The 26,406-nt window shown below is 50.7% G+C and overlaps 1 protein-coding gene across 1 annotated transcript; it reads left to right on the plus strand.

Moving 5' to 3' along the window:
* Window positions 1-585: 585 nt before the first annotated feature.
* On the plus strand, window positions 586-26,406 carry LOC144612140 (myelin-associated glycoprotein-like). Its single transcript, XM_078431700.1, is given in 9 exon segments — window positions 586-625; window positions 3,110-3,481; window positions 6,967-7,193; window positions 7,195-7,264; window positions 7,863-8,144; window positions 19,011-19,292; window positions 22,442-22,558; window positions 24,860-24,924; window positions 26,350-26,406. Coding segments are annotated over 9 exon segments (1,512 nt in total).

The following is a 26,406-nucleotide window of genomic DNA, read 5'->3' on the forward strand; positions in this document are numbered from 1 at the left end:
GGCTGTATTTCGGGTACGTACGGACAAACAAACAAGATGAGAGTTTTAATAATACACTAGAGCAAGTGGACCAGTTGGGCCCAAACCTCTCCTGTATTGGTGCAGCACCCTCTCTTTCCCCCCCACCCTCCCCTCCACACCGCTCCCTCCCTCCCTCCTTCCTCCACCCCTGGCCCCTCCTACCCTCCCCTCCCCTCCCACTCCCTCCACCCCCTCCCTCTTCCTCTTCCCCCTTCTCCTCCCCCTCAACCTCCATCCCCCTCAACCCCCCTTATCCTCCCTCCTCCCCCCCTCCCTCCCTCGGATATAGATTTAAAGTTTAAAATGTGAATAATTTTTAAAATATAGCACCGATTTCACTGAAACTTCTTCTATTTGCACAAAAAGGAACAACGGTGAGTAAGGTGGGCCTAAAATTGTTGCGCTATCGTGTACCGTTTTGGCTGTAGTTCAGGAACAAACAAACAAATAAACGAGTTTTAGTATATAGATAGATAGATAGATTGGTCGCTGGAGTTTTACTGCAATTACTTTCTCTTCCAGACCGGGAGATCGGGACACTGACGGGATCTCTGGGATCGGACGATGATCGGGAGATTGTTCTTCCTCCTGACCCTTCTCCAAGGTACCATCAGCAGCAACTCAGGTGTTTTCTGGCGAGGGGGCTTTTACTGGTCGGTGACTAGCGGAGTTCCGCAAGGTTCGGAGCTGGGACCGCTACGATCGTTTCGCTGAACACCTTCGCTCAGTCCGCCTGGACCAACCCGATCTCCCGGTTGCCAAACACTTTAACTCCCCCTCCTATTCCCACACTGTCCTTTCTGTTCTGGGCCTCCTCCACTGTCAGAGTGAGGCCCAGCGCAAATTGGAGGAACAGCATTTCATATTTCGCTTGGGCAGCTTACAACCCAGTGGTATGAATATTCAGTAGGAAAGAACTGCAGATGCTGGTTTAAATCGAAGGTAGACACAGAATGCTGGAGTAACTCAGTGGGACAGGCAGCATCTCTGGAGAGAAGGAATGGGTGATGTTTCGGGTCGAGACCTTTCTTCACACTGTAGAAGGGTTTCGACCCGAAATGTCACCCATTCTTCATCACTGTGGGTGGGGGTAGTGAGGAGGGAACTCCGTGCTGTGGGAGGGGCAGTGAGGAGGGACCGCCGTGCTGTGGGAGGGGCAGTGAGGAGGGAGCTCTGTGCTGTGGGAGGGGCGGTGAGGAGGGAGCTCCGTGCTGTGGGAGGGGCAGTGAGGAGGGAGCTCCGTGCTGTGGGAGGGGTGGTGAGGAGGGAGTGCCGTGCTGTGGGAGGGGTGGTGAGGAAGGAGTGCCGTGCTGTGGGAGGGGTGGTGAGGAGGGAGTGCCGTGCTGTGGGAGGGGTGGTGAGGAGGGAGTGCCGTGCTGTGGGAGGGGCTGTGAGGAGGGAGTGCCGTGCTGTGGGAGGGGTGGTGAGGAGGGAGTGCCGGGCTGTGGGAGGGGCGGTGAGGAGGGAGCGCCGTGCTGTGGGAGGGGCTGTGAGGAGGGAGTGCCGTGCTGTGGGAGGGGTGGTGAGGAGGGAGTGCCGGGCTGTGGGAGGGGCGGTGAGGAGGGAGCTCCGTGCTGTGGGAGGGACGGTGAGGAGGGAGCTCCGTGCTGTGGGAGGGGCAGTGAGGAGGGAGCGTGGCGCGGTGGGAGGGGTGGTGAGGAGAGAGTGATACAATGTGGGAGGGGCGGTGAGGAGGGAGAGCCACACTAAATGGAGGGGTGGTGAGGGAGCGCAAGATGTGCACCAGCTTCTCGTTCTCACCGAGCAAACAGCTAACAATCTGAAAGGTCACAACCTGAAACGTCCCCCATTCCTTTTCTCCAGAGATGCTGCCTGCCCCGCTGAGTTGCTCCAACATTTTGTGTCTATAAACAGCTAATAATGGTCTATTTCCTTTATCATCATTCCTTTTTTGCAAAAATTTCATTTATTTGTTCTATATCTCTCCACATCACCGTCTATGTATCCCATTTCCCTTTCCTCTGACTCCAGTCTGAAGAAGGGTCTCGACCCTTGCAGATGATACTAAGATGGGGGGTAGTGTGAATTGTGAGGAAGATGCAATAAGGCTGCAGGGTGACTTGGACAGGTTGTGTGAGTGGGCGGATACATGGCAGATGCAGTTTAATGTAGATAAGTGTGAGGTTATTCACTTTGGAAGTAAGAATAGAAAGGCAGATTATTATCTGAATGGTGTTAAGTTAGGAGGAGGGGGAGTTCAACGAGATCTGGGTGTCCCAGTGCATCAGTCAATGAAAGGAAGCATGCAGGTACAGCAGGCAGTGAAGAAAGCCAATGGAATGTTGGCCTTCGTAACAAGAGGAGTTGAGTATAGGAGCAAAGAGGTCCTTCTACAGTTGTACCGGGCCCTGGTGAGACCGCACCTGGAGTACTTTGTGCAGTTTTGGTCTCCAAATTTGAGGAAGGATATTCTTGCTATGGAGGGCGTGCAGCGTAGGTTCACTAGGTTAATTCCCGGAATGGCGGGACTGTCGTATGTTGAAAGGCTGGAGCGATTGGGCTTGTATACACTGGAATTTAGAAGGATGAGGGGGGATCTTATTGAAACATATAAGATAATTAGGGGATTGGACACATTAGAGGCAGGAAACATGTTCCCAATGTTGGGGGAGTCCAGAACAAGGGGCCACAGTTTAAGAATAAGGGGTAGGCCATTTAGAACAGAGATGAGGAAGAACTTTTTCAGTCAGAGAGTTGTGAAGGTGTGGAATTCTCTGCCTCAGAAGGCAGTGGAGGCCAGTTCGTTGGATGCTTTCAAGAGAGAGCTGGATAGAGCTCTTAAGGATAGCGGAGTGAGGGGGTATGGGGAGAAGGCAGGAACGGGGTACTGATTGAGAGTGATCAGCCATGATCGCATTGAATGGCGGTGCTGGCTCGAAGGGCTGAATGGCCTACTCCTGCACCTATTGTCTATTGTCTATTGACCCAAAACGTCACCCGTTCCTTCTCCCCAGAGAGGCTGCCTGTCCCACTGAGGTACTCCAGCACTTTGTGTCTATCTTCAGTTTAAACCAGGATCTGCAGTTCCTTCCTGCACGGTACTAAAGATTGTTCCTTCTCTCCTCAGCCGAGGTGTCGGGACAGCAGTGGCCTGCGGACAATCCACGACATGTGACAGCGCAGAATGGTTTGTGTGCACGGATTCCGTGTCACTACACTTACCCGCCGACTCAATGGAATAAAGATCGGATGGGAATCTGGTATAACAGTGAGCGGCAGAGCGATGACGATTCTGTAGCCTTCCACTCCGAGAATCCCAGTCTAGAATCATCAAAGTTTCGCCATCGGACCCGGCTGTCTGGAGATCTGAGAGACAAGGACTGTTCCCTGGTTATAGACAACGTCACACAGGATGACAATGGTCCCTACTTTTTCAGAGTTGAATTCACTGACGGATGGCGTGTCAACTACCTCCCTGTAACACGGCTCAATGTTATTGGTAAGTGCTCTGTATAATCACTCAACATCAGATGCTCAGCAGTGAGTGGGGAATAACATGAACTGTACACGTTCCCTGTTCACACACACACACACACACACACACACACACACACACCGCAGCATCAGGAGCCTCGGCTCATTTCTGACCATTACGATACCTCCAGTTTTTGCGCTATTATCAGGTTTGCATTGCCCATATACACTGATGAGCCAAAACACAATGACCACCTGCCTAATATGCTGTTGGTCCTCCGTGTGCCGCCAAAACTGCGCCGACCCACCGAGGCATGGACTCTCCAAGCCCCCTGAAGGAGCCCTGTGGTATCTGGCACCAAAGCATTAGCAGCAGATCCTTCAAGTCCTGTAAGATGCGAGGTGGAGCCGCCGTGGATCGGACTTGTCGATCCGGCACATCCCACAGATGCTCAATCGGATTGAGATCTGGAGAATTTGGAGGCCAGGGCAACACCGTGAACACTTCATCGTGTTCCTCAAACCATTCCCGAACAATGTGTGCAGTGTGGCAGGGCGCATTATCCTGCTGAAAGAGGCCACTGCCATCAGGGAATACCATTGCCATGAAGCGGTGTACCTGGTCTTCAATGATGTCTAGGTAGGTGACATGAGTCAAAATGACGTCCACCATGAATGGCTGGACCCAGGGTTTCCCAGCAGAACATTGCCCAGAGCATCACACTCCCTTCACCGGCTTGTCGTCTTCCCACAGTGCATCAGGATGCCATCACTGCCCTCGCGCATCGATGAGCCTTGGGCGCCCAACACCCTGTCGCCGGTTTGTGGTTTGTCCCTCCTCGGACCACTGTAGGTCGGTACTCGCCACTGCTGACCGGGAGCACCCCACAAGCCTGGCTGTTTCGCAGATGCTCTGACCCAGTCGTCTGGCCATAACAATTTGGCCCTTGTCAAAGTCACTCGGGTCTTTACTCCTGCCCATTTCTCCTGCATCTAACACGTCAACTTCAAGAACTGACTGTTCACTTGCTGCCTAATATATCCCACCCCTTGACAGGTGCCATTGTAACAAGATAATCAATGTTATTCACTTCACCTGTCAGTGGTCATAATGTTTTGGCTGATCGGTGTACATTGCTAACAGTGATTCCATCTACACTTCTCGTTGCCTCGGTAAAGCAGCCAATATAAACAAGTACCACTCACAACCCGGTCATTCTCTCTTCTCCCTACTCCCATCGGGCATCAGATACAAAAGCTGAAAGCACATCACACCAGATTCAGAAAAAGCTTCTTCCCTGTTGTTATCACACACTTGGTTGTACCTCTTGTAAGCTAGGGACAAAAGACCTACCTTCCAATCTACTTCATTGCAGCCCTTGCACTTTTTTCATCTGCACTTTCTCTGTCGCTGTGGCATTATATTCGGTGCCCTCTTTATTTTCCTTCTGCACATCTTGTTTTCCTCATGAATGGTTTAATCTGCTTGCGTAGCACAAAACATAGCTTTTCACTGTATCTTAGTACACACAACAATAAAAACCAGTACTAATACTAAATGTGCATTCCTCTGGCCTTTGCAGGTTTTTCTAGCTTCTTTGTAAACTCATCTCCACCCTTGACGAAGTCATATACAGCATGGAAACAGGCCCTTCTGCCCATCTACTCCATACCAACCATGTTGACATTCTGGGCTTGTCCCAATGCCCATATTTGGCCCCCACCCTCTGAACCCTTCCTGTCCATATGCATTCCCTACAGTAGCAAGGACCTTATTTCCCCACGTTTCTCTTAGGAACGTTATTAACCATTGGATTTATCAGTGACTGTCTTATCCTAAGGTAGACACAAAAAGGTGGAGTAACTCAGAGGGTCAGGCAGCATCACTGGAGAATGTGGACAGGTACAAGGTGTTGGAGTAACTAAGCTGGTCAGTCAGCATCTCTGGAGAATGTGGACAGGTACAAACTGCTGGAGTAACTAAGCTGGTCAGTCAGCATCTCTGGAGAATGTGGACAGGTACAAGGTGCTGGAGTAACTAAGCTGGTCAGTCAGCATCTCTGGTGAATGTGGACAGGTACAAAGTGCTGGAATAACTCAGCGGGTCAGGCAGCATCTCTGGAGAATGTGGACAGGTACAAAGTGCTGGAGTAATTCAGCGGGTCAGGCAGTATCTGGAGAAAAGGAATAGGTGACATTTTGGGTCGAGACCCTTCAGATTGAGAGTGGGGAGAGGGAAACGAGAGGTATAGACAGTGAAGTAGAGAGATATAGAACAAATGGATGAAAGATGCGCAAAAAAAGTAACGGTGATAAAGGGAACAGGCCATTGTTAGCTGTTTATTGTTGGAAGGAACTGCAGATGCTGGTTTAAAGATCAATACAAAATGCTGGAGTAACTCAGTGGGACAGGCAGCATCACTGGATAGAAGGAATGGGTGACGTTTCGGATCGAGACCCTTCAAACTGAAGTCAGGGGTGAGGGAGATACATAGATAAGGAAGTGTGAGGTGAAAACAGGACAAAGGATGGAGATTGAGGAAAATGTACAACAGATCATTGTTAGCGGGGAGAAGGTAAAAACAGAGCAAACAGAGATAAAATGTAGTCGGAAATAGGCTCGTCGAAGAACTGGGAAGGGGGAGGGATGGAGTGAGAGAGAATGCAAGGGTTACTTGAAGTCAGAGAGGTCAATGTTCATACCACTGGGCTGTGAGCTGCCCAAGTGAAATATGAGGTGCTGTTCCTCCAATTTGCGTTTGGCCTCACTCTGACAATGGAGGAGGCCCAGGACAGAAAGGTCAGTATGAGAAGGGGAAATAGTGTTTAACAACCGGGAGATCAGGTAGGTTCAGGCGGACTGAGGGAAGATGTTCAGCGAAATGATTGGCCAGTCTATGTTTGGTCTCCTTACAGCCCTCAGTGGAGAATCCTGCCCCCATCTACCTGATCACAGGCCATCATGACATTACTGATCCCTGTCCTTTTCAACTTCCCCTGACCATTGTTCCTCCCTGTTCATGGATCATCCTTGTGAATGTCCATTTACTTGTGGGACTGGGATAGGGGTGCCAACTATAGCACTCCCAAATACGAGACAAGGAGACGTCACCGCCCCGCGCCGCACGTGACCTCACTCAGCCAGCGGCCATGTGCTCACGCTCAAACAATGGCGGTCGCCCGGGGCGGGAGGCGGGTTGCTACGCAACCTCCATTAGGGGGTGCCTGGGCCTCCGGGCCTACACTGTCCGGGCCTGCACTGTCCAGGCCTGCACTCTCCGGGCCTGCACTGTCCGGGCCTGCACTGTCCGGGCCTACACTGTCCGGGCCTACACTGTTCCTCGAGCCTAATACGGGACAAGGGCAGTCTTGTATGGGAAAAGCCAATTTAGCCCAAAATACGGGATGTCCCGGCTAATATGGGACAGTTGGCAACCCAAGACTGGGATTTCGATGTGAACCGATGCATCTAATGATATTTAACTAAAAGTATCCGTTTCTCTGTGTTAGATTTCGCAGATAAACCCATGATATTCCCTGCTAAAATGGTGGCAGGTCAGCCTGTGAACGTGACCTGCTCCTTCAACACCAAGTGTAATGGAACGACACCCAACTTAACCTGGGTCACCCCCGCTGATATATCATCGTCAGCCTCGCACAGCAAAACTCAGCGGGGTGACACGCTGACATTTACTTCTGTTCTGCCCCTGACCCCAGCGCTCAAACATCACGGGCACTTTCAATGATCCTTGCAGAGTCAGTTACCCAACTGTCTCATCCGAGCAGAAACTCACACTGACTGTGCAATGTAAGTACGGAGATCGTTTATTGTGCAGGAACAGCAATCATCTATTCGCAGTGCTGGTACATAAGGTCATAGATGATAGGAGCAGAATTAGACCTTTCGGCCCATCAAGTCATTTGTGGGTGGCATGGTGGCACAGCAGTAGAGTTGCTGCTACTTACAGCAAATGCAGCGTCAGGGACCCAGGTTCGATCCCAACTGCGGGTGCTGTCTGTACGGAGTTTGTACGTTCTGCCCACGACCTGCGACCTGCTTGGGTTTTCTCTGAGATCTTCGGTTTCCTCCCACACTCCAAAGACGTGCTGGTTTGTAGGTTAATTGGTTTGGTAAATGTAAAAATTGTCCCTAGTGTGTGTAGGATAGTGTTAATATGCGGGGATCGCTGGTCGGCGCGGACTCGGTGGGCTGAAGGGCCTGTTTCCGCGCTGTATCTCGAAACTAAACAAAGAACTAGTGTGTGAACGGGTGAGCGATGGTCAGCGTGGACATGGTGGGCCGAAGAGCCCGTTTCCGCGCTGTATCTCTAAAGTCTGAAGTCTTTCATAATCCAAGGATCATTGAAAGTGCCGCAAAACTGGTTGTAAATTTTATCTTTTTGCAGATGCCCCCCAGAATCTCTCCATCACTTCCCCCAACAACGTGAACAGTTCCGGGGTCAGTGTGAAGGAAGGAAACTCTGCAGCGATCCTCTGCTCCGTCCAGAGTTTACCAGCGTCTAACCTGACGTGGCGACATCTCGGTGTCACGCTGAACACAACACGTTCCAGCAACGAGCTGTGGATGGAGTTCCCTCAGCTGGCACCGCGGAACGCTGGGGTCTATCAGTGTGTGGCACAGAATGAACACGGGACAACAGAGAGGGATGTGGCCCTCACTGTAGAATGTGAGTACACACACACTGACACAACTCTATAATGACAGATGGATTATTGGGCCATCACAGATGATGGAGTTCACCACACACACGCGCACACACACACACACACACTCCCTCTCTCACACACACACACACACACACACACTCTCACACACACACTCACCCTCTCACTCATACACTCGCTCTCTCACACACACTCATTCTCACTCACACACTCTCACACTTACTCCCTCCCCCTCTCTCACATAGACACACACACCCTCACACACACACACTCTCACCCTCTCACACACTCTCCCTTTCTCTCGCACTCTCTCTCACATACACACACACTCATTCTCCCTCTCTCACACACACATAATCTCACTCTCCCTCTCTCACACACACTCACTCGCTCTCCCTCTCTCTTACACACACACACACACACACACTGTCTCACTCACTCACTCTCTCTCACACACATACACTCACCCTCTCACACACACACTCACATTCTCTCTGTCTCACACACGAACACCATCACACACACATACTCACTCAAACACACACTCACCCTCTCACACACACACTCACTCAAACACACATTCGCGCTCACATACACTCACTCTCACTCACTCAAACGCACCCACACTCACCCTCACAAACTCATTCAAACACACCACACACTCTCACTTGCTCTCGCACACTCACCCTCTCACACACTCACTCACATACACACACACACTCTCTCACACAATCACACATACACACACTCACTCACACACCTACACTCTCACACCTACACACTCACACGCACTCGCTCACACGCACTCGCTCACACGCACTCACTCACACACATACACCCTCTCTCTCACGCTCACTCACATACACACACTCTCCCTCTCTCTCACACACACACATTCTTAGTTTATAGATACACATCGCAGAAACAGGCCCTTCCACCCACCGAGTCCGCGCCGACCAGCGATCCCCGCACACTAACACCATTCCACACACGCTAGGGATAATTTTTACATTTACCAAGCCAATTAACCTACAAACCTGTACATCTTTGGAGTGTGAGAGGAAACTGACGATCTCAGAGAAAACCCACGTAGGTTACAGGGAGAACGTACAGTCAGCACCCGTGGTCAGGATCGAACCTTGGTCTCCGGCACTGCAAGCACTGTAAGGCAGCAACTCTACCGCTGCACCACCGTGCCGCCCCATGTTACCTGTCCAAATGTTTCTGAAATGTTGCGGTAGTCCCAGCCTCAACTACCTCCTCCGGCAGCTCATTCCGTACACCCACCACCCTCTGCGTGAAAAAAGTTACCCTTCAGGTTCCTATTAAATCTTCTCTTCCGCTCTCATCTTAAACCTATGTCCTCTGGTCCTCGATTCACCTACTCTGGGCAAGAGGCTCTGTGCGTCTACCCGATCTATTCCTTTCATGATTTTGTACACCTCTATAACATAGAAACATAGAAAACAGGTGCAGGAGTAGGCCATTCGGCCCTTCGAGCCTGCACCGCCATTCAATATGATCATGGCTGATCTTCCACCTCAGTAACCTGTACCTGCTTTCTCTCCATACCCCCTGATCCCTTTAGCCACAAGGGCCACATCTAACTCCCCCTTAAATATAGCCAATGAACTGGCCTCAACTACCTTCTGTGGCAGAGAATTCCACAGACTCACCACTCTCTGTGTGAAGAAATGTTTTCTCATCTCGGTCCTAAAAGACTTCCCCCTTATCCTTAAGCTGTGACCCCTGGTTCTGGACTCCCCCAACATCGGGAACAATCTTCCCGCATCTAGCCTCTCCAACCCCTTAAGAATTTTATATGTTTCTATAAGATCCCCCCTCAGTCTTCTAAATTCCAGCGAGTATAAGCCTAGTCTATCCAGTCTTTCTTCATATGAAAGTCCCGCCATCCCAGGGATCAATCTGGTGAACCTTCTCTGTACTCCCTCTAAGGCAAGAACGTCTTTCCTCAGATTAGGAGACCAAAACTGCACACAATACTCCAGGTGCGGTCTCACCAATGCCCTGTACAACTGCAGTAGAACCTCCCTGCTCCTAAACTCAAATCCTCTTGCTATGAATGCCAACATACCATTTGCTTTCTTCACTGCCTGCTGCACCTGCACGCTTGCTTTCAATGACTGGTGCACCATGACACCCAGGTCACGTTGCATCTCCCCTTCTCCTAATCGGTCACCATTCAGGTAATACTCTGCTTTCCTGTTCTTGCCGCCAAAGTGGATAACCTCACATTTATCCACATTATATTGCATCTGCCATGCATTTGCCCACTCGCCTAATCTATCCAAGTCACTCTGCAGCCTCCTAGCATCCTCCTCGCAGCTAACACTGCCACCCAGCTTCGTGTCATCCGCAAACTTAGAGATGTTGCATTCAAATCCCTCGTCCAAATCATTAATATACACTGTAAATAACTGGGGTCCCAGCACTGAGCCTTGCGGTACCCCACTAGTCACTGCCTGCCATTCCGAAAAGGACCCGTTTATTCCTACTCTTTGCTTCCTGTCCGCCAACTAATTTTCTATCCACCTCAACACTGAACCCTCAATACCGTGTGCTTTAAGTTTGTACACCAATCTCCTATGTGGGACCTTGTCGAAGGCCTTCTGAAAGTCCAGATACAATACATCGACTGGTTCTCCCTTATCCACTCTACTAGTTACATCCTCGAAAAATTCTATAAGATTCGTCAGACATGATTTGCCTTTTGTAAATCCATGCTGACTTTGTCCGATGATTTCACCACTTTCCAAATGTGATGCTATCACATCTTTAATAACTGACTCTAGCATTTTCCCCACTACCGATGTTAGGCTAACTGGTCTATAATTCCCCGTTTTCTCTCTCCCTCCCTTTTTAAAAAGTGGGGTTACATTACCTACCCTCCAGTCCTCAGGAACTACTCCAGAATCTAAAGAGTTTTGAAAAATTATCACTAATGCATCCACTATTTCTGAGGCTACTTCCTTAAGCACTCTGGGATGCAACCTATCTGGCCCTGTGGATTTATCTGCCTTTAATCCATTTAATTTACCTAACACCACTTCCCGACTAACCTGGATTTCCCTCAGTTCCTCCATCTCATTAGACCCCCGGTCCCCCGCTATTTCCGGCAGATTGTTTATGTCTTCCTTAGTGAAGACACAACCAAAGTATTTGTTCAATTGGTCTGCCATCTCCTTGTTCCCTATGATCAATTCACCTGTTTCCGACTGCAAGGGACCTACATTTGTGTTAACTAATCTTTTTCTCTTCACATATCTATTAAAGCTTTTGCAGTCAGTTTTTATGTTCCTTGCCAGTTTTCTCTCATAATCTATTTTCCCTTTCCTAATTAAGCCCTTTGTCCTCCTCTGCTGGACTCTGAATTTCTCCCAGTCCTATGGTATGCTACTTTTTCTGGCTAATCTGTATGCTTCATCTTTTGTTTTAATACTATCCTTGATTTCCCTTGTTAGCCACGGATGCACTACCTTTCCTGGTTTGTTCTTTTGCCAAACTGGGATGAACAATTGTTGTAGTTCATCCATGCAACCTTTAAATGCCTTCCATTGCATGTCCACCGTCAACCCTTTCAGCATCAATTGCCAGTCTATCTTGGACAATTCACGCCTCATACCCTCAAAGTTACCTTTCTTTAAGTTCAGAACACTTGTTTCTGTATTGACTTTGTCACTCTCCATCCTAATGAAGAACTCTACCATATTATGATCACTCTTGCCCAAGAGGCCTCGCACAACAAGACTGCTAACTAACCCTTCCTCATTACTCAATACCCAGTCTAGAATGGCCTGTTCTCTCGTTGGTTCCTCGACATGTTGGTTTAGAAAACCATCTCGCAAATATTCCAAGAAATCCTCTTCCTCAGAACCCCTGCCAATTTGGTTCACCCAATCTATATGTAGATTGAAGTCACCCATTATAACTGCTGCACCCTTAGTGCACGCATTTCTAATTTCCTGTTTGATGCCATCCCCAACCTCACTACTGCTGTTAGGTGGCCTGTACACAACTCCCACTAGCGTTTTCTGCCCCTTAGTGTTTCGCAGCTCTACCCATATCGATTCCACATCCTCCGAGCTAATGTCCTTCCTTTCCATTGCGCTAATCTCCTCTCTAACCAGTAACGCTACCCCACCTCCTTTTCCTTTCTGTCTATCCCGCCTGAATATAGAATATCCCTGGATGTTGAGCTCCCAGCCTTGGTCACCCTGGAGCCATGTCTCCGTAATTCCAACTATATCATAATCATTAACAACTATCTCCACATTTAATTCATCCACCTTATTCCGAATACTCCTTGCATTGAGACACAAAGCCTTCAGGCTTGTTTTTATAACACTCTTACCCCTTATATAATTATTTTGCAAAGTGGTCCTTTTTGATTTTTGCCCTGGATTAGTCTGCCTGCCACTTTTACTTTTCACCTTGTTACCTATTGTCTCTCTGCTCCTGCTCCCATCCCTCTGCCACATTAGTTTAAATCCTCCCCGTCAGCACTAGTAAACACCCCCCCCAGGACATTGGTTCCATTCCAGCTCAGGTGCAGACCGTCCTGTTTGTACTGGTCCCACCTCCCCCAGAACTGGTTCCAATGTCCTAGAAATTTGAATCCCTCGCTCCCACCTCTCCAACGGCTCCTAAGATCTCTCCTCATCCTCCTGCGCTCCAGGGAATTGAATCCGAGCCTGTTCAACCTCTCCCTATAGTCTGAAGAAGGGTCTCGACCCGAAATGTCACCATTCCTTCTCTCCAGAGATGCTGCCTGTCCCGCTAAGTTACTCCAGCTTTTTGTGTCTACACGATTACAATAGTGCCGTCCACAGTGTACGCATACAAGATAAGGGAATAACGTTGAGTGCAAGAAAAAGCCAGTAAAGTCCGATCAAAGATAGTAAAATAGTAGTTCAGGTCTGCTCTCTGGTTGTGGTAGGATCATTCAGTTGCCTGTTAACAGCTGGGAAAGAAACTGTCCCTGAATCTGGAGGTGTGCGTTTTCAAACTTCTGTACCTCTTGCCTGATGGGAGAGGGGAGAAGAGGGAGTGACCGGGGGTGAGACTGGTCCTTGATTATGCTGCTGGCCTTGCCAAGGCAGCGTGAGGTGTAGATGGAGTCAACCGGCCAACATGCCCCATCTACACTAGTCCCATCTGCCCACGTTTAGCCCATATCCCTCCAAACCTGTCCTATCCATGTACCTGTCCAAATGTTCCTTAAACGTTGGGATAGTCCCTGCCTCAACTACATCCTCTGGCAGCTTGTTCAATACACCAACTACCCTTTGTATGAAAAAGTCACCCCTCAGATTCCTATTAAATCTTTTCCCCTTCACCTTGTACCTATGTCCTCTGGTCCACGATTCCCCTACTCTCAGCAAGAGACTCTGTGCATCTACCCGATCTATTCCCCCCATGATTTTGTACAGCTCTGTAAGATCACCCCTCATCCTCCTGCACTCCAAGGAATAGAATCCCAGCCTGCCCAGAAAGACTGGGCTTGTATTCACTGGAGTTTAGAAGGATGAGAGGGGATCTTATAGAGACGTATAAAATTATGAAAGGACTGGACAAACTAGATGCAGGAAAAATGTTCCCAATGTTGGGGTCCAGAACCAGGGGCCACACACACAGTCTAAGAATAAAGGGGAGGCCATTTAAAACTGAGGTGAGAAGAAACTTTTTCACCCAGAGAGTTGTGAATTTGTGGAATTCTCTGCCACAGAGGGCAGTGGAGGCCAAATCACTGGATGGATTTAAGAGAGAGTTGGATAGAGCTCTAGGGGCTAGTGGAATCAAGGGATATGGGGAGAAGGCAGGCACAGGTTACTGATTGTGGATGATCAGCTGTGATCACAATGAATGGCGGTGTTGGCTCGAAGGGCCAAATGGCCTCCTCCACCTATTTTCTATGTTTCTATGCCCCAACCTCTCCCTGTAGCTCAGGCTTTCAATCCTGGAAGACAAGGGAAGGTGACGGTTCAGGTGAGGTACGTCTTTTATTTACTGTTGTCCTCATGATTATCATTGCCTGTATAGCTCGTTATCACCTACCCCAGAGCCAACAATGGACCATTGTGCGCTTCACATTTTACCTGATCAACGTTGCTTTCGCATATCTTTCATTCATTTGTGCCATCTATATCTCTCGTTTCCTACTCCCCGGCTCTCAGTGTGAAGTAGGGTCTCGACCCGAAACGCCACCTATTCCTTTTCTCCGGAGACCCTGACTGACCCGCTGGGTTACTCCAGCACTTTGTACCTGTCCACGTTCTCCATAGACGCTGACCGACCCGCTGGGTTACTCCAGCACTTTGTACCTGTCCATGTTCTCCAGAGACGCTGACTGACCCGCTGGGTTACTCCAGCACTTTGTACCTGTCCACGTTCTCCAGAGACGCTGACTGACCTGCTGGGTTACTCCAGCACTTTGTACCTGTCCACGTTCTCCAGAGACGCTGACTGACCCGCTGAGTTACTCCAACACTTTGTACCTGTCCACGTTCTCCAGAGACGCTGACTGACCCGTTGAGTTACTGCAGCACTTTGTACTCAGCCTATCTGGCCAATCGATCAAGATCCTGCTGCAATCTTGCACAAGATTGCAGTTCTGCCACATCCTGCTCCCTCTCTGTGATGCCTCCTGCTCTCTGATCTGACATTCATTATTCTTTATCTCTCTACACCATCGTCTTTATCTCTCGTTTATCTTCTCCCCCACCAGTCTAAAGAAGGGCCTCGACCAGAAACGTCCTCTGGTCCTCGATTCCCCTACTCTGGGCAAGAGTTTAATACAGAGAAATGTGAGCAGGACTTACACAGTGAATGTTAGGCCTCTGGGGAGTGTTATGGAGCAGAGGGATCTAGGAGTGCAGGTGCATGGTTCCTTGAAGGTTGAGTTGCAGGTAGATAAGGTGGTCACAAAGGCTCTTGTCACATTGGCCTCCATCAATCAGAGTATTGAGTATAGAAGTTGGCAGATCATGTTGCAGTTGTACAAGACGTTGGTGAGACCGCATTTAGAATATTGTGTAAAGTTCTGGGCACCATGTTGTAGGAAAGATATTGTCAAGCTTGAAAGGGTTCAGAGAATATTTACGAGGATGTTGCCAGGACTAGAAGGTGTGAGCTATAGGGAGTGGTTGAGTCGGCTGGGTCACTATTCCTTGGAGCGCAGGAGGATGAGGGGGGATCTTATAGAGGCATATAAGATCACGAGGGGAATAGATCGGGTAGATGCACAGAGTCTCTTGCCGAGAGTAGGGGAATCGTGGACCAGAGGACATAGGTACAAGGTGAAGGGGAAAAGATTGAATAGGAATCTGAGGGGTGACTTTTTCATACAAAGGGTAGTTGGTGTATTGAACAAGCTGCCAGAGGATGTAGTTGAGGCAGGGACTATCCCAACGTTTAAGAAACAGTTGGACAGGTACATGGATAGGACAGGTTTGGAGGGATATGGGCCAATGCGGGCAGGTGGGACAAGTGCAGATGGGGCCTGTTGGCTGGTGTGGGCAAAAGGGCCTGTTTCCACACTATCACCCTAAGACTCTAACTCTCGTCAGAAAGAGGAGAACTTCCTCAAACTAGACATACCTTGCGGAGATTTCACAGTGGAGCAGACGAAATGTGTAGGAAGGAACTGCAGACGCTGGTTTAAACCGAAGATAGACACAAAATGCTGGAATAACTCAGCGGGTCAGGCAGCATCTCTGCAGAACGTGGACAGGTACAAAGTGCCGGAGTAACTCAGGGGGTCAGGCAGCATCTCCGCAGAACCTGGACAGGTACAAAGTGCCGGAGTAACTCAGTGGATCGGGCAGCATCTTTGGAGAGAAGGAATGGGTGACGTTTCGGGTCGAGACCCTTCGTCAGACTGGTTACATTTGTATTTCAATCGAGCCATTTACAGTGTATTGATACATAATAAGGGAATAACGTTTAGTGCAAGGTAAAGCCAGCAAAGTCCAATCAAGGATAGTCCGAGGGTCACCAATGAGGTGGATAGTAGTTCAGGACAGCTCTCTGGTTGTGGTAGGATGGTTCAAAGTGTTCAAGGTTTATAGACACAAAGTGCTGGAGTAACTCAGTGGGACAGATAGCTTCTCTGGGGAATGTAGACAGGTACAAAGTGCTGGAGTAACTCAGCGGGTCAGGCAGCATCTCTGTGGAGAACATGGACAGGTACAAAGTGCTGGAGTAACTCAGTGGGTCAGGCAGCATCTCTGTGGAGAATGTGGACAGGTACAAAGTGCTGGAGTAACTCAGCGGGTCAGACAGCATCTCTGTGGAGAATGTGGACAGGTACAAAGTGCTGGAGTAACTCAGCGGGTCAGACAGCATCTCTGGAGAACGTGGACAGGTACATAGTGCTGGAGTAACTCAGTGGGCCAGGCAGCATCTGTGGAGAGAAGGAATGGGTGACTTTTAGAAACATAGAAACATGGAAAATAGGTGCAGGAGGAGGCCATTTGGCACTTTGAGCCAGCACCGCCATTCATTGTGATCATGGCTGATCATCAACAATCAGTAACCTGTGCCTGCTTTCTCCCCATATGCCTTGATTCCACTAGCCCCTAGAGCTCTATCGTAAGGGTCTGTCCCACTTAGGCGATTTTAAGGCGACTGCCGGTGACTAGGCTGTCGCCGACAGTTCGCCAGGGTGTCGCGTGCATGATCGTGAGGAGTCTTCCAAGAATCGTAGTGGATCTCAACGCGTCGCTGGGAAATCATCCAGAGTGAAATTTCTCGGCCACAGCTGGCTTGCCGCCAGGTACCGTTGCTTATTGCGGGCGCTGTCGCATGCTGTCCCCAGGTTTGCTAGTTTCTCCTAGATGCATTTAGAAGCACATAATATTAAAATCATTTCAAGTAAAGTCATTTCAAGATACCATAAAATACTTGTGTTTAACCAATTTATTTACTGTCAGGACATTTGACAGGTAGATTGGAGACGACAGTTTCACGGTCAGGTAAGCGTGGGAATTTTCGCAATGTTTATGGCCATCAGCGATCACATTTAAAGTAGGCTCCCAACCCAGATATGCAACCCAGAAACCAGATATGCATCTCCCGTACATTTTCAAAGAATGCTCACACACTTTTCACAAAAATCCATGTAACCACTTTTAAAATTAAATTTCTTAATACCTCCATTAGTAAACTGGAAGTCAATCCAGTTTATGTCTTGTCACCGTGAAGCTTGGTTTTTAAGTAACCCATACAAGATATTATAGTTGAAAACTCTCAAATACTTACCGACTTGTCAGTGATTTCAGCGAAAATTAGGACGCCGGAGAAGCATTAACAGCGTGGGAATTTCGCGATGTTTCCAAAGACGGTGTAATCTCGACCTGACTCAGCATTGTCGTGGTCATTGACGTCGGATAAAATAAAATGTTGGCGTTCTGCTACGACTTTGACAGTCGCCTAAAAAATTGCCTAAGTGGGACATGCCCTTAACTCTCTTTTAAATTAATCCAGTGAATTGGCCTCCACTGCCTTCTGTGGCAGAGAATTCCACAAATTTCAGGGTGAAGTAAGTTTTTTCTCACCTTAGTTTTAAATGGCCACCCCTTTGTTCTTAGACTTTGTGGCCCCTGGTTCTGGACTCCCCCAACATTGGGAACATTTTTCCTGCATCTAGCTGGTCCAGTCCTTTTATAATTTTATACGTCTCCATATGATACTTTGAAACATAGAAAATAGGTGCCATTTGGCCCTCCGAGCCTGCACTGCCATTCAATATGATCATGGCTGATCATCCAGCTCAGTAACCTGTACCTGCCTTCTCTCCATACCCCCTGATCCCTTTAGTCACAAGGGCCACATCTAGCTCCCTCTTAAATATAGCCAATGAACTGGCCTCAACTACCTTCTTTGGCAGAGAATTCCACAGACTCACCACTCTCTGTGTGAAGAAAAGTTTTCTCATCTCGGTCCTAAAAGACTTCCCCCTTATCCTTAAACTGTGACCCCTTGTTTTGGACTTCCCCAACATCGGGAACAATCTTCCCGCATCTAGCCTCTCAAACCCCTTAAGAATTTTATATGCTTCTATAAGATCCCCCCTCAGTCTTCTAAATTCCAGCGAGTATAAGCCTAGTCTATCCAGTCTTTCTTCATATGAAAGTCCTGCCATCCCAGGGATCAATCTGGTGAACCTTCTCTGTACTCCCTCTAAGGCTAGATTGTCTTTCCTCAGATTAGGAGACCAAAACTGTACACAATACTCCAGGTGCGGTCTCACCAAGGCCCTGTACAACTGCAGCAGAACCTCCCTGCTCCTATACTCAAATCCTCTTGCTATGAATGCTAACATACCATTCGCTTTCTTTACTGCCTGCTGCACCTGCATGCTTGCTTTCAATGACTGGTGCACCATGACACCCAGGTCACGTTGCATCTCCCCTTTTCCTAATTGGCCACCATTCAGGTAATACTCTGCTTTCCTGTTCTTGCCGCCAAAGTGGATAACCTCACATTTATCCACATTATATTGCATCTGCCATGCATTTGCCCACTCGCCTAATCCTTCTCATCCTTCTAAATTCCAGTGAATACAAGCCCAGTCTTTCCAATCTTTCCTCATATGACAGTCCCGCCAACCCGGGGATTACCCTGGTGAACCTACGCTCCACTCCCTCAATAGCAAGAAATGTCCTTCCTCAAATTAGGAGACCAAAACTGCGCACAATACTCCAGATGTGGTCACACCAGGGCCCTATAAAGGTCAAGACCCTTCTTCAGACTGGTTACATTCGTCCTTCATCTTTTCTCTCCATATTCTCCTGGTTGGCATGTGGAATTCTGCCGTGTTAACTCAAGTTTAAACCGTTCGTCTTTAGACGCGCCGCAGAATCTCTCCATCACTTCCCCCAGCAACGTGAACAATTACGGGGTCAGTGTAAAGGAAGGAAACTCTGCAGCGATCCTATGCTCCGTCCAGAGTTTCCCAGCGTCCAACCTGACCTGGCGACATCTCGGTGTCACGCTGAGCACAACACGTTCCAGCAACGAGCTGTGGTTGAAAATCCTTCGGGTGACACCGCGGGACGCTGGGGACTATCAGTGTGTGGCGGAGAATGAACACGGGACAGGGGAGGGGACTGTGACCCTCGTCGTAGAATGTGAGTAGACACACGGTCATGTCTCTCTGAACATCAATGAGCAGTTAATGGAATATATCATGTATTGCAGGGACATTATTGTACATCTGCCTCTCTCCCACACTCTCTCTCCTATTGTAAGATGAAGAGGCTTAAATAATACTGGACCAAGTGGACCCGTTGGGCCCATTCCTCACAGAGGGGGAACAGGGAAAGGGAGAGGGTGTCACTGAGTGAGCCGTGGACCCAAAGCCTCTCCTGTATTGGTGTAGCACTCTCAACCCCCCCCCCCCACTCAATCCCCCTTAACCCCCCTCCTCCTCTCACAGACCCACTCCATCCCCTCTACCCCACCCCCACTTTCCCCTCCCCTGCCCCCATCCCCATTCCCCCCAGCCCTGCCTCCACCCTATTCCCCACCCCTCACCGCTATTCACCCCTCCCCTCACCTCCACTCGGCCCCCCCTCCTCCCCCCACACCCACTTTCCCTGCCCGCACCCCACTGTCGCCCCCATCCCAATCATCCCTCCTCCCCACCCACTCTCCCCCACCCCCACTCTGCCCTCCTCCCCAGCCCCACTCTGCCCTCCTTCCAGCCCCACTCTGCCCTCCTCCCCAGCCCTACTCTCCCCCTCCCCCTCACCCCCACCCCCACTCTCTCCTCCCACCCTCCCCCTCCCTCCCACTCTCTCCTCCCCTACCCCCACTCTGCCCTCCTCCCCAGCCCCACTCTGCCCTCCTCCCTAACCCCACTCTGCCCTCCTCCCCAGCCCCACTCTGCCCTCCTCCCCAGCCCCACTCTGCCCTCCTCCCCAGCCCCACTCTGCCCTCCTCCCCAGCCCCACTCTGCCCTCCTCCCCAGCCCCACTCTGCCCTCCTCCCCAGCCCTACTCTCCCCCTCCCCCTCACCCCCACCCCCACTCTCTCCTCCCACCCTCCCCCTCCCCCCCACTCTCTCCTCCCCTACCCCCACTCTGCCCTCCTCCCCAGCCCCACTCTGCCCTCCTCCCTAGCCCCACTCTGCCCTCCTCCCCAGCCCCACTCTCCCCCTCCCCCTCACCCCCACCCCCACTCTCTCCTCCCACCCTCCCCCTCCCCCCCCACCTCTCTCCTCCCCTACCCCCACTCTCACTTTCCCCCACCCACCTTTCCCCACAACCCCCCTTTCCCCCATTCTCTCCTCCTCCAGCCCCATTCTCACTGTCGCCCACCCCCCCTTTCCCCACCACCCGCCCTCTTTCCTCCTCCACTCTCTCCTTCCCCACCCCCTCCTCCCCCAGTCTCTCCTCCCCCCACCCTCACCCCCCTCCTACCCCCACCCTTCCCTCCACCCACTCGGCCCCCACGTCCACTCCCCTCCATGGAGCTGTTGGCGGCGAAAGCCATTTACCGAGCGTACAGGGAGGAGGAGGGAGTGCCGGACTACTCGAGGCTAGCAGAATCAAGGCGAATGGGGATAAGTTGGGTACAGGTTACTGATTGTGGATGATCTGCCATGATCACAATGAATGGCGGTGCTGGCTCGAAGGGCCAAATGGCCTCCTCCTGCACCTATTTTCTATGTTTCTATAAAGGAACAGCAGGAAGTGAAGAAAGCTAATGGCATGTTGGCCTTCATAACGAGAGAATTTCAGTATAGGTTCTTCTGCAGTTGTATAGGGCCCTGGTAAGACCGGACCTGGAGTATTGTGTACAGCTTTGGTATCCTAATTTGAGGAAGGACATCCTTGTAATTGAGGCAGTGCAGCGTAGGTTCACGAGATTGATCCCTGGGATGGCGGGACTGTCATATGAGGATAGATTGAAAAGACTAGGCTTGTATTCACTGGTTTAGAAGGATGAGAGGGGACCTTATAGAGACATAAAATTATAAAATGACTGCACAAGCTAGATGCAGGAAAAATGTTCCCAATGTTTTGGGAGTCCAGAACCCGGGGCCACTGTCTTAGAATAAAGGGGAGGCCATTTAAAACTGAGGTGAGAAGGAACAGTTTTACCCAGAGAGTTGTAAATTTGTGGAATTCTCTGCCACAGAGGGCAGTGGAGGCCAAATCACTGGATGGATTTAAGAGAGAGTTAGATAGAGCTCTGGGAGCTAGTGGAATCAAAGGATATGGGGAGAAGGCAGGCACGGGTTACTGATTGTGGATGATCAGACATGATCACAATGAATGGCGAGCTGGCTTGAAGGGCTGAATGGCCTCCTCCTGCACCTATTTTTATGTTTCTATGTTCTAGGCCATTGTTAGATGTTTGTTGGGTGAAAATGAGAAGCTTGTGCGACATGGGTGGGAGAGGGATAGAGAGAGAGAGGGAATGCCAGGGCTACCTGAGGTGAGAGAAATCAATATTCATACCACTGGGCTGTACGCTGCACAAGTGAAATTATGAGATGCTGCTCCTCCAATTTGTATTTTGCCTGTTCAGTTGTAGTCACCCTGCTACAGGAAAGACGTCATTAAGCTGGAAAGAGTGCAGAGAAGATTTTCTCTGGAGCACAGGAGACTGAGGGGTGGGTGATCTTAGAGAGGAGAATTAGGATAGGGTGATCAAGAACCAGAAGGTAGAAGGGAATAAATTAATAGGAACCTGAGGGGCAACTTTTTAACAGAAAGGGTGGTTGGTATCTGGGAACGAACTGCCAGAGGATGTAGTTGAAGTTGTTCAATAACAACATTTGGACAGGTACATGGATAGGAGAGGTTCAGAGATAAATGGACCAAATGGGACTTGCTTAGATGAGATGTGCCGAAGGGCCTGTTTCCGTGCTGTGCCACTGCACGACTCTGAAACAATGAAGGGTTAGGATGGAGTGAATGTGGGCAGAGTGTCAGGAAGAGCAGAACTGGAGGCCATCAGCAGTAAACAGCCGTTGGGACCTCAGAGGGACATGGCTTTGCTCAGGGAGAGGTGAGTGGTGGACTTACTGCTCTCGGTGCGGGTTGAGGGCACAGTAGAAGTAGATTTAGAGGGAGGTGGGACATTCTGAGAGATGAGGAAAGTAGGGACAGCAGGACAAGACGGGCCGAATGGCCTGTTATGTAATTCCAGTGTAATCCAATGGAGAGCTGCATGCTGGAGAATCTCTTTCGCTGCTTGGTCTGGGGTTAAGTTGTGGTGTCTGTGTCTCGGAGCTGGGCTTTCACCGACTCCTTTCTCCACCCCTCAGTATGTGGCTGTGACAGGACTGGGAAATACGTCGTGGCCGTGATTGTTCTTGCCGTCGTCCTTGGTGTCGTCATCACCGCCGCAATCTTCTGGGCAGCGCGATGTCGCGGCAAACGAGGTCAGAGACGATCTGGAAAATGTCCGAATGTCTTCACTGGCATTTACTCATGAGAGAGAGAGAGAGAGAGCGAGAGAGGGAGAGAGAGAGAGAGAGAGAGAGAGAGCGAGAGAGGGAGAGAGAGAGGTGGTACCCACTGCGTCAGCCTGAAATCAGGGCCCTCTCCAACTAGGGGTGCCAACTATCTCACTCCCAAATAAGGGACAAGGTGACGTCACCGCCCCGCGCCACGCGTGACCTCACCCAGCCAGTGGCCACGTGCTCCCGCTCCATCAATAGCGGCCGTCCGTGACGGAAGGCGGGTTGCTATGGAACCATCGTTAGGTGGCGCCTGGGCCTCCGGACCTACACTGTCCGGACCTACACTGTCCGGACCTATAGCGGCCCAGGCGCCTACACTGTCCGGGCCTACACTGTCCGGACCTACACTGTCCAGACCTATAGCGGCCCAGGCGCCTACACTGTCCGGGCCTACACTGTCCAGGCATACAGTGTCCGGGCCTACACTGTCCAGGCATACAGTGTCCGGGCCTACAGCGTCCGGGCCTACAGCGTCCGGGCCTACAGTTTCCGGGCCTACAGCGCCCCCCGGTCCTAACACGGGACAAGGGCGGTCCCGTCCGGGACAAACCAATTTTGCCCAAAATACGGGATGTCCCTGCTAATACAGGACAGTTGGCAACCCTACACATAACCCCCCTCCCCATTGCTACCACTGTGTTTGGAATAGGGGCAGCACAGATTGCCCAAGTATCCTGGAGCTGATATTTATACCTCATCCACATCAGCATAAACAACATCATCTGGGAACAATCTCAGTGCTGCCCACAATCCCATTCACTCTCATTGTCCACAAGCCCCATGGGCACAAACCCATCCCCATTCACTCCACACTCCCCATGGTAACAAACCCATCCCCATTCACTCCACACTCCCCATGGTAACAAACCCATCCCCATTCACTCCACACTTCCCACAAACGCAAACCCATCCCCATTCACTCCACACTCCCCATGGTAACAAACCCATCCCCATTCTCTCCACACTCCCCATGGTAACAAACCCATCCCCATTCACTCCACACTCCCCATGGTAACAAACCCATCCCCATTCACTCCACACTTCCCACAAACGCAAACCCATCCCCATTCCCTCCCTCCACACTCCCCATGGACACAAACCCCTCCCCATTCACTCCCCACTCCCCATGGACTGAAAATGCCACCCCATTCCCTCTCACTATCCACACTCCCAAGGGACCCATCTCCTCCCCATTCCCTCCCACTACACTGCACATGGACTGAAACTCTCTCCCGCTCCCCACACTCCCAATGGACCCAACCTCCTTCCCATTCCCTCCCACCACCCACAACTTCCCATTCTCTCCCTCTGCCCACACACTCCACAGACCCGAACCCTTCCCTATTCCCTCCCCCACACTCCCCAAGCACCGGTGGTCACGGCGGCGCAGCGGTAGAGTTGCTGCCTTACAGCGAATGCAGCGCCGGAGACCCGGGTTCAATCCCAACTGCAGGTACTCTCTGTGCGGAGTTTGTACGTTCTCCCCGTGACCTGCGTGGGTTCGCTCCGTGATCTTCGGTTTCTTCCCACACTCCAAAGACGTGCAGGTTTGTAGGTAAATTGGTTTGGTAAATGTAAAAATTTGTCACTGGTGTGTATAGGATAGTGTTAATGTGTGGGGATCGCTGGTCGTTAATGGACCCGATGGGCCGAAGGGCCTGTTTCTGCGCTGTACCTCTAAACTAAACCCAAACTCCTCCCCAAACTCTAGCCACTGCTCATCAAACCAAACTCATCAGGAATTTTCTCACTCTGAATAATTACAGTGGGAGAAAAGGTGAATACGGTCATGTGATAGGAGTAGAAATAGGCCATTTGGCCCATCAAGTCTACTCTGCCATTCAATCATGGCTGATCTATCCCTCCTAACCCCATTCTCCTGCCTTCTCCCCGTAACCTCTGACACCCGCACTGATCAATGGGAAGAGACATGGAAAGGAGGAGAAATAGGGAAATGGAAGGTGTGTGTCAGAGAATTAATGTGGGAGGGAGGGAGGGGATGAGGGAGGGGATGAGGGAGGGAGGGAGGGAGGGAGGGATTGAGGCGCGATGGTGTGAAAGAGGTTGAATGAGGAAGATGGATACGGGGAAAGAATAATGAAAAGAATGAGGAAGAGTGAGAGGGAGAGGGAAGGATGAATGAAGGAATTCCAGAAGAAAGAGAGATCGGAGACAGGCAAAGAGGAAAGTGAGCGGTCTGAATGAAATTTTGTCTTCCAGAAAGTTCCGTGGCTCAGCCGAAGGAGCAGAAAGCTGAAGATGGGCCGGTGGAGTCGCCCTATCAGGTTGGCACTGTTGTGGCAAAGAGGCAGGTCGGCGTTTGTCTCCTTGTTGTCCCTCCACACCAGCACTGCCCCTCAGATACTAACTCCATGACCCCGGCCATCTGCACCTCACGCTGCCTCGGCAAGGCCAGCAGCATAATCAAGGACCAGTCTCACCCCGGCCACTCCCTCTTCTCCCCTCTCCCATCAGGCAAGAGGTACAGAAGTGTGAAAACGCACACCTCCTGATTCAGGGACAGTTTCTTCCCGGCTGTTATCAGGCAACTGAACCATCCTACCACAACCAGAGGGCAGTGCTGAACTACTATCTACCTCATTGGTGACCCTCGGACTATCCTTGCTGGCTTTACCTTGCACTAAACATTATTCCCTTATCATGCGTCTATACACAGTAAATGGCTCGATTGTCATCATGCATTGTCTTTCCGCTGACTGGTTAGCACGAAACAAAAGCCTTTCACCGTACCTCAGTACTCGTGACAATAAACTAAACTGAACTAAATTCTCTCCCCCCTCCCAGTGTCGGGCACCAACCACCTCCCCCACTCCTGCCCACCGAACCCACGCCTCCCAAATCACCGTCCCCACCCCCCCGTCACCGTCTGCCCCAGGAAACTGACCCCCGCACCCACCACCACCACACTGAATCCTTACGTCACATCCCACTCTGCCCACTGAGACTGGCCCACGGTGTTCATAAGTGATGGGAGCAGAATTAGTCCATTCGGCCCATCAAGTCCACTCTGCCGTTCAGTCATGGCTGATCTATGTCTCACTCCTAACCCCATTCTCCTGCCTTCTCCCCGTAACCCCTGACACCTGCACTAGTCAAGAAATAATTTAATATGTCCACTGACTTGGCCTCCACAGCCGTCTGAGGCAATTATTCCCACAGATTCACCACCCTCTGACAAAAGAAATTCCTCCTCATCTCGTTCCTGAAGGAACGTCCTTTAATTATGAGGCTGTGGCCTCTGGTCCCACAGACTCCCCCACTAGTGGAAACATCCTCGTACCCCACTCCCCCGCTCCGTCCCGTTCCACGTACTGAACATCACCAACCCTGTCCCTGCCCCACTCCCCCGCGGCTAGAACCTTATCCTGTGCCTCCACACCCCAACATTCACTCCCCTGTAAACCCCCCCTCCCCCTTAGCTCAGTGAAAGTCCATCCACCCCCAGACTGTGTAACCACCTCTGTCCCCTACACCCCTCCCTGTCTCTGTAACCCCCTCCCCTCTGTCCCCTACACCCCTCCCTGTCTCTGTAACCCCCTCCCCTCCGGCCCCTACACCCCTCCCTGTCTCTGTAACCCCCTCCCCTCCGGCCCCTACACCCCTCCCTGTCTCTGTAACCCCTTCCCCTCCGGCCCCGACACCGTGGGCTGTTTATTCTGTTCCTGTAACCGGTGTTTCTCTCCTCACAGGAGCTGCTTCTCGGCGAGCGGGATCTGTACAGCGACCTCAACCTCAGAAACAAATGA

This window comes from Rhinoraja longicauda, chromosome 43, assembly GCF_053455715.1.
Source record: "Rhinoraja longicauda isolate Sanriku21f chromosome 43, sRhiLon1.1, whole genome shotgun sequence".
NCBI classification, from domain to species: Eukaryota; Metazoa; Chordata; class Chondrichthyes; order Rajiformes; family Arhynchobatidae; genus Rhinoraja; species Rhinoraja longicauda.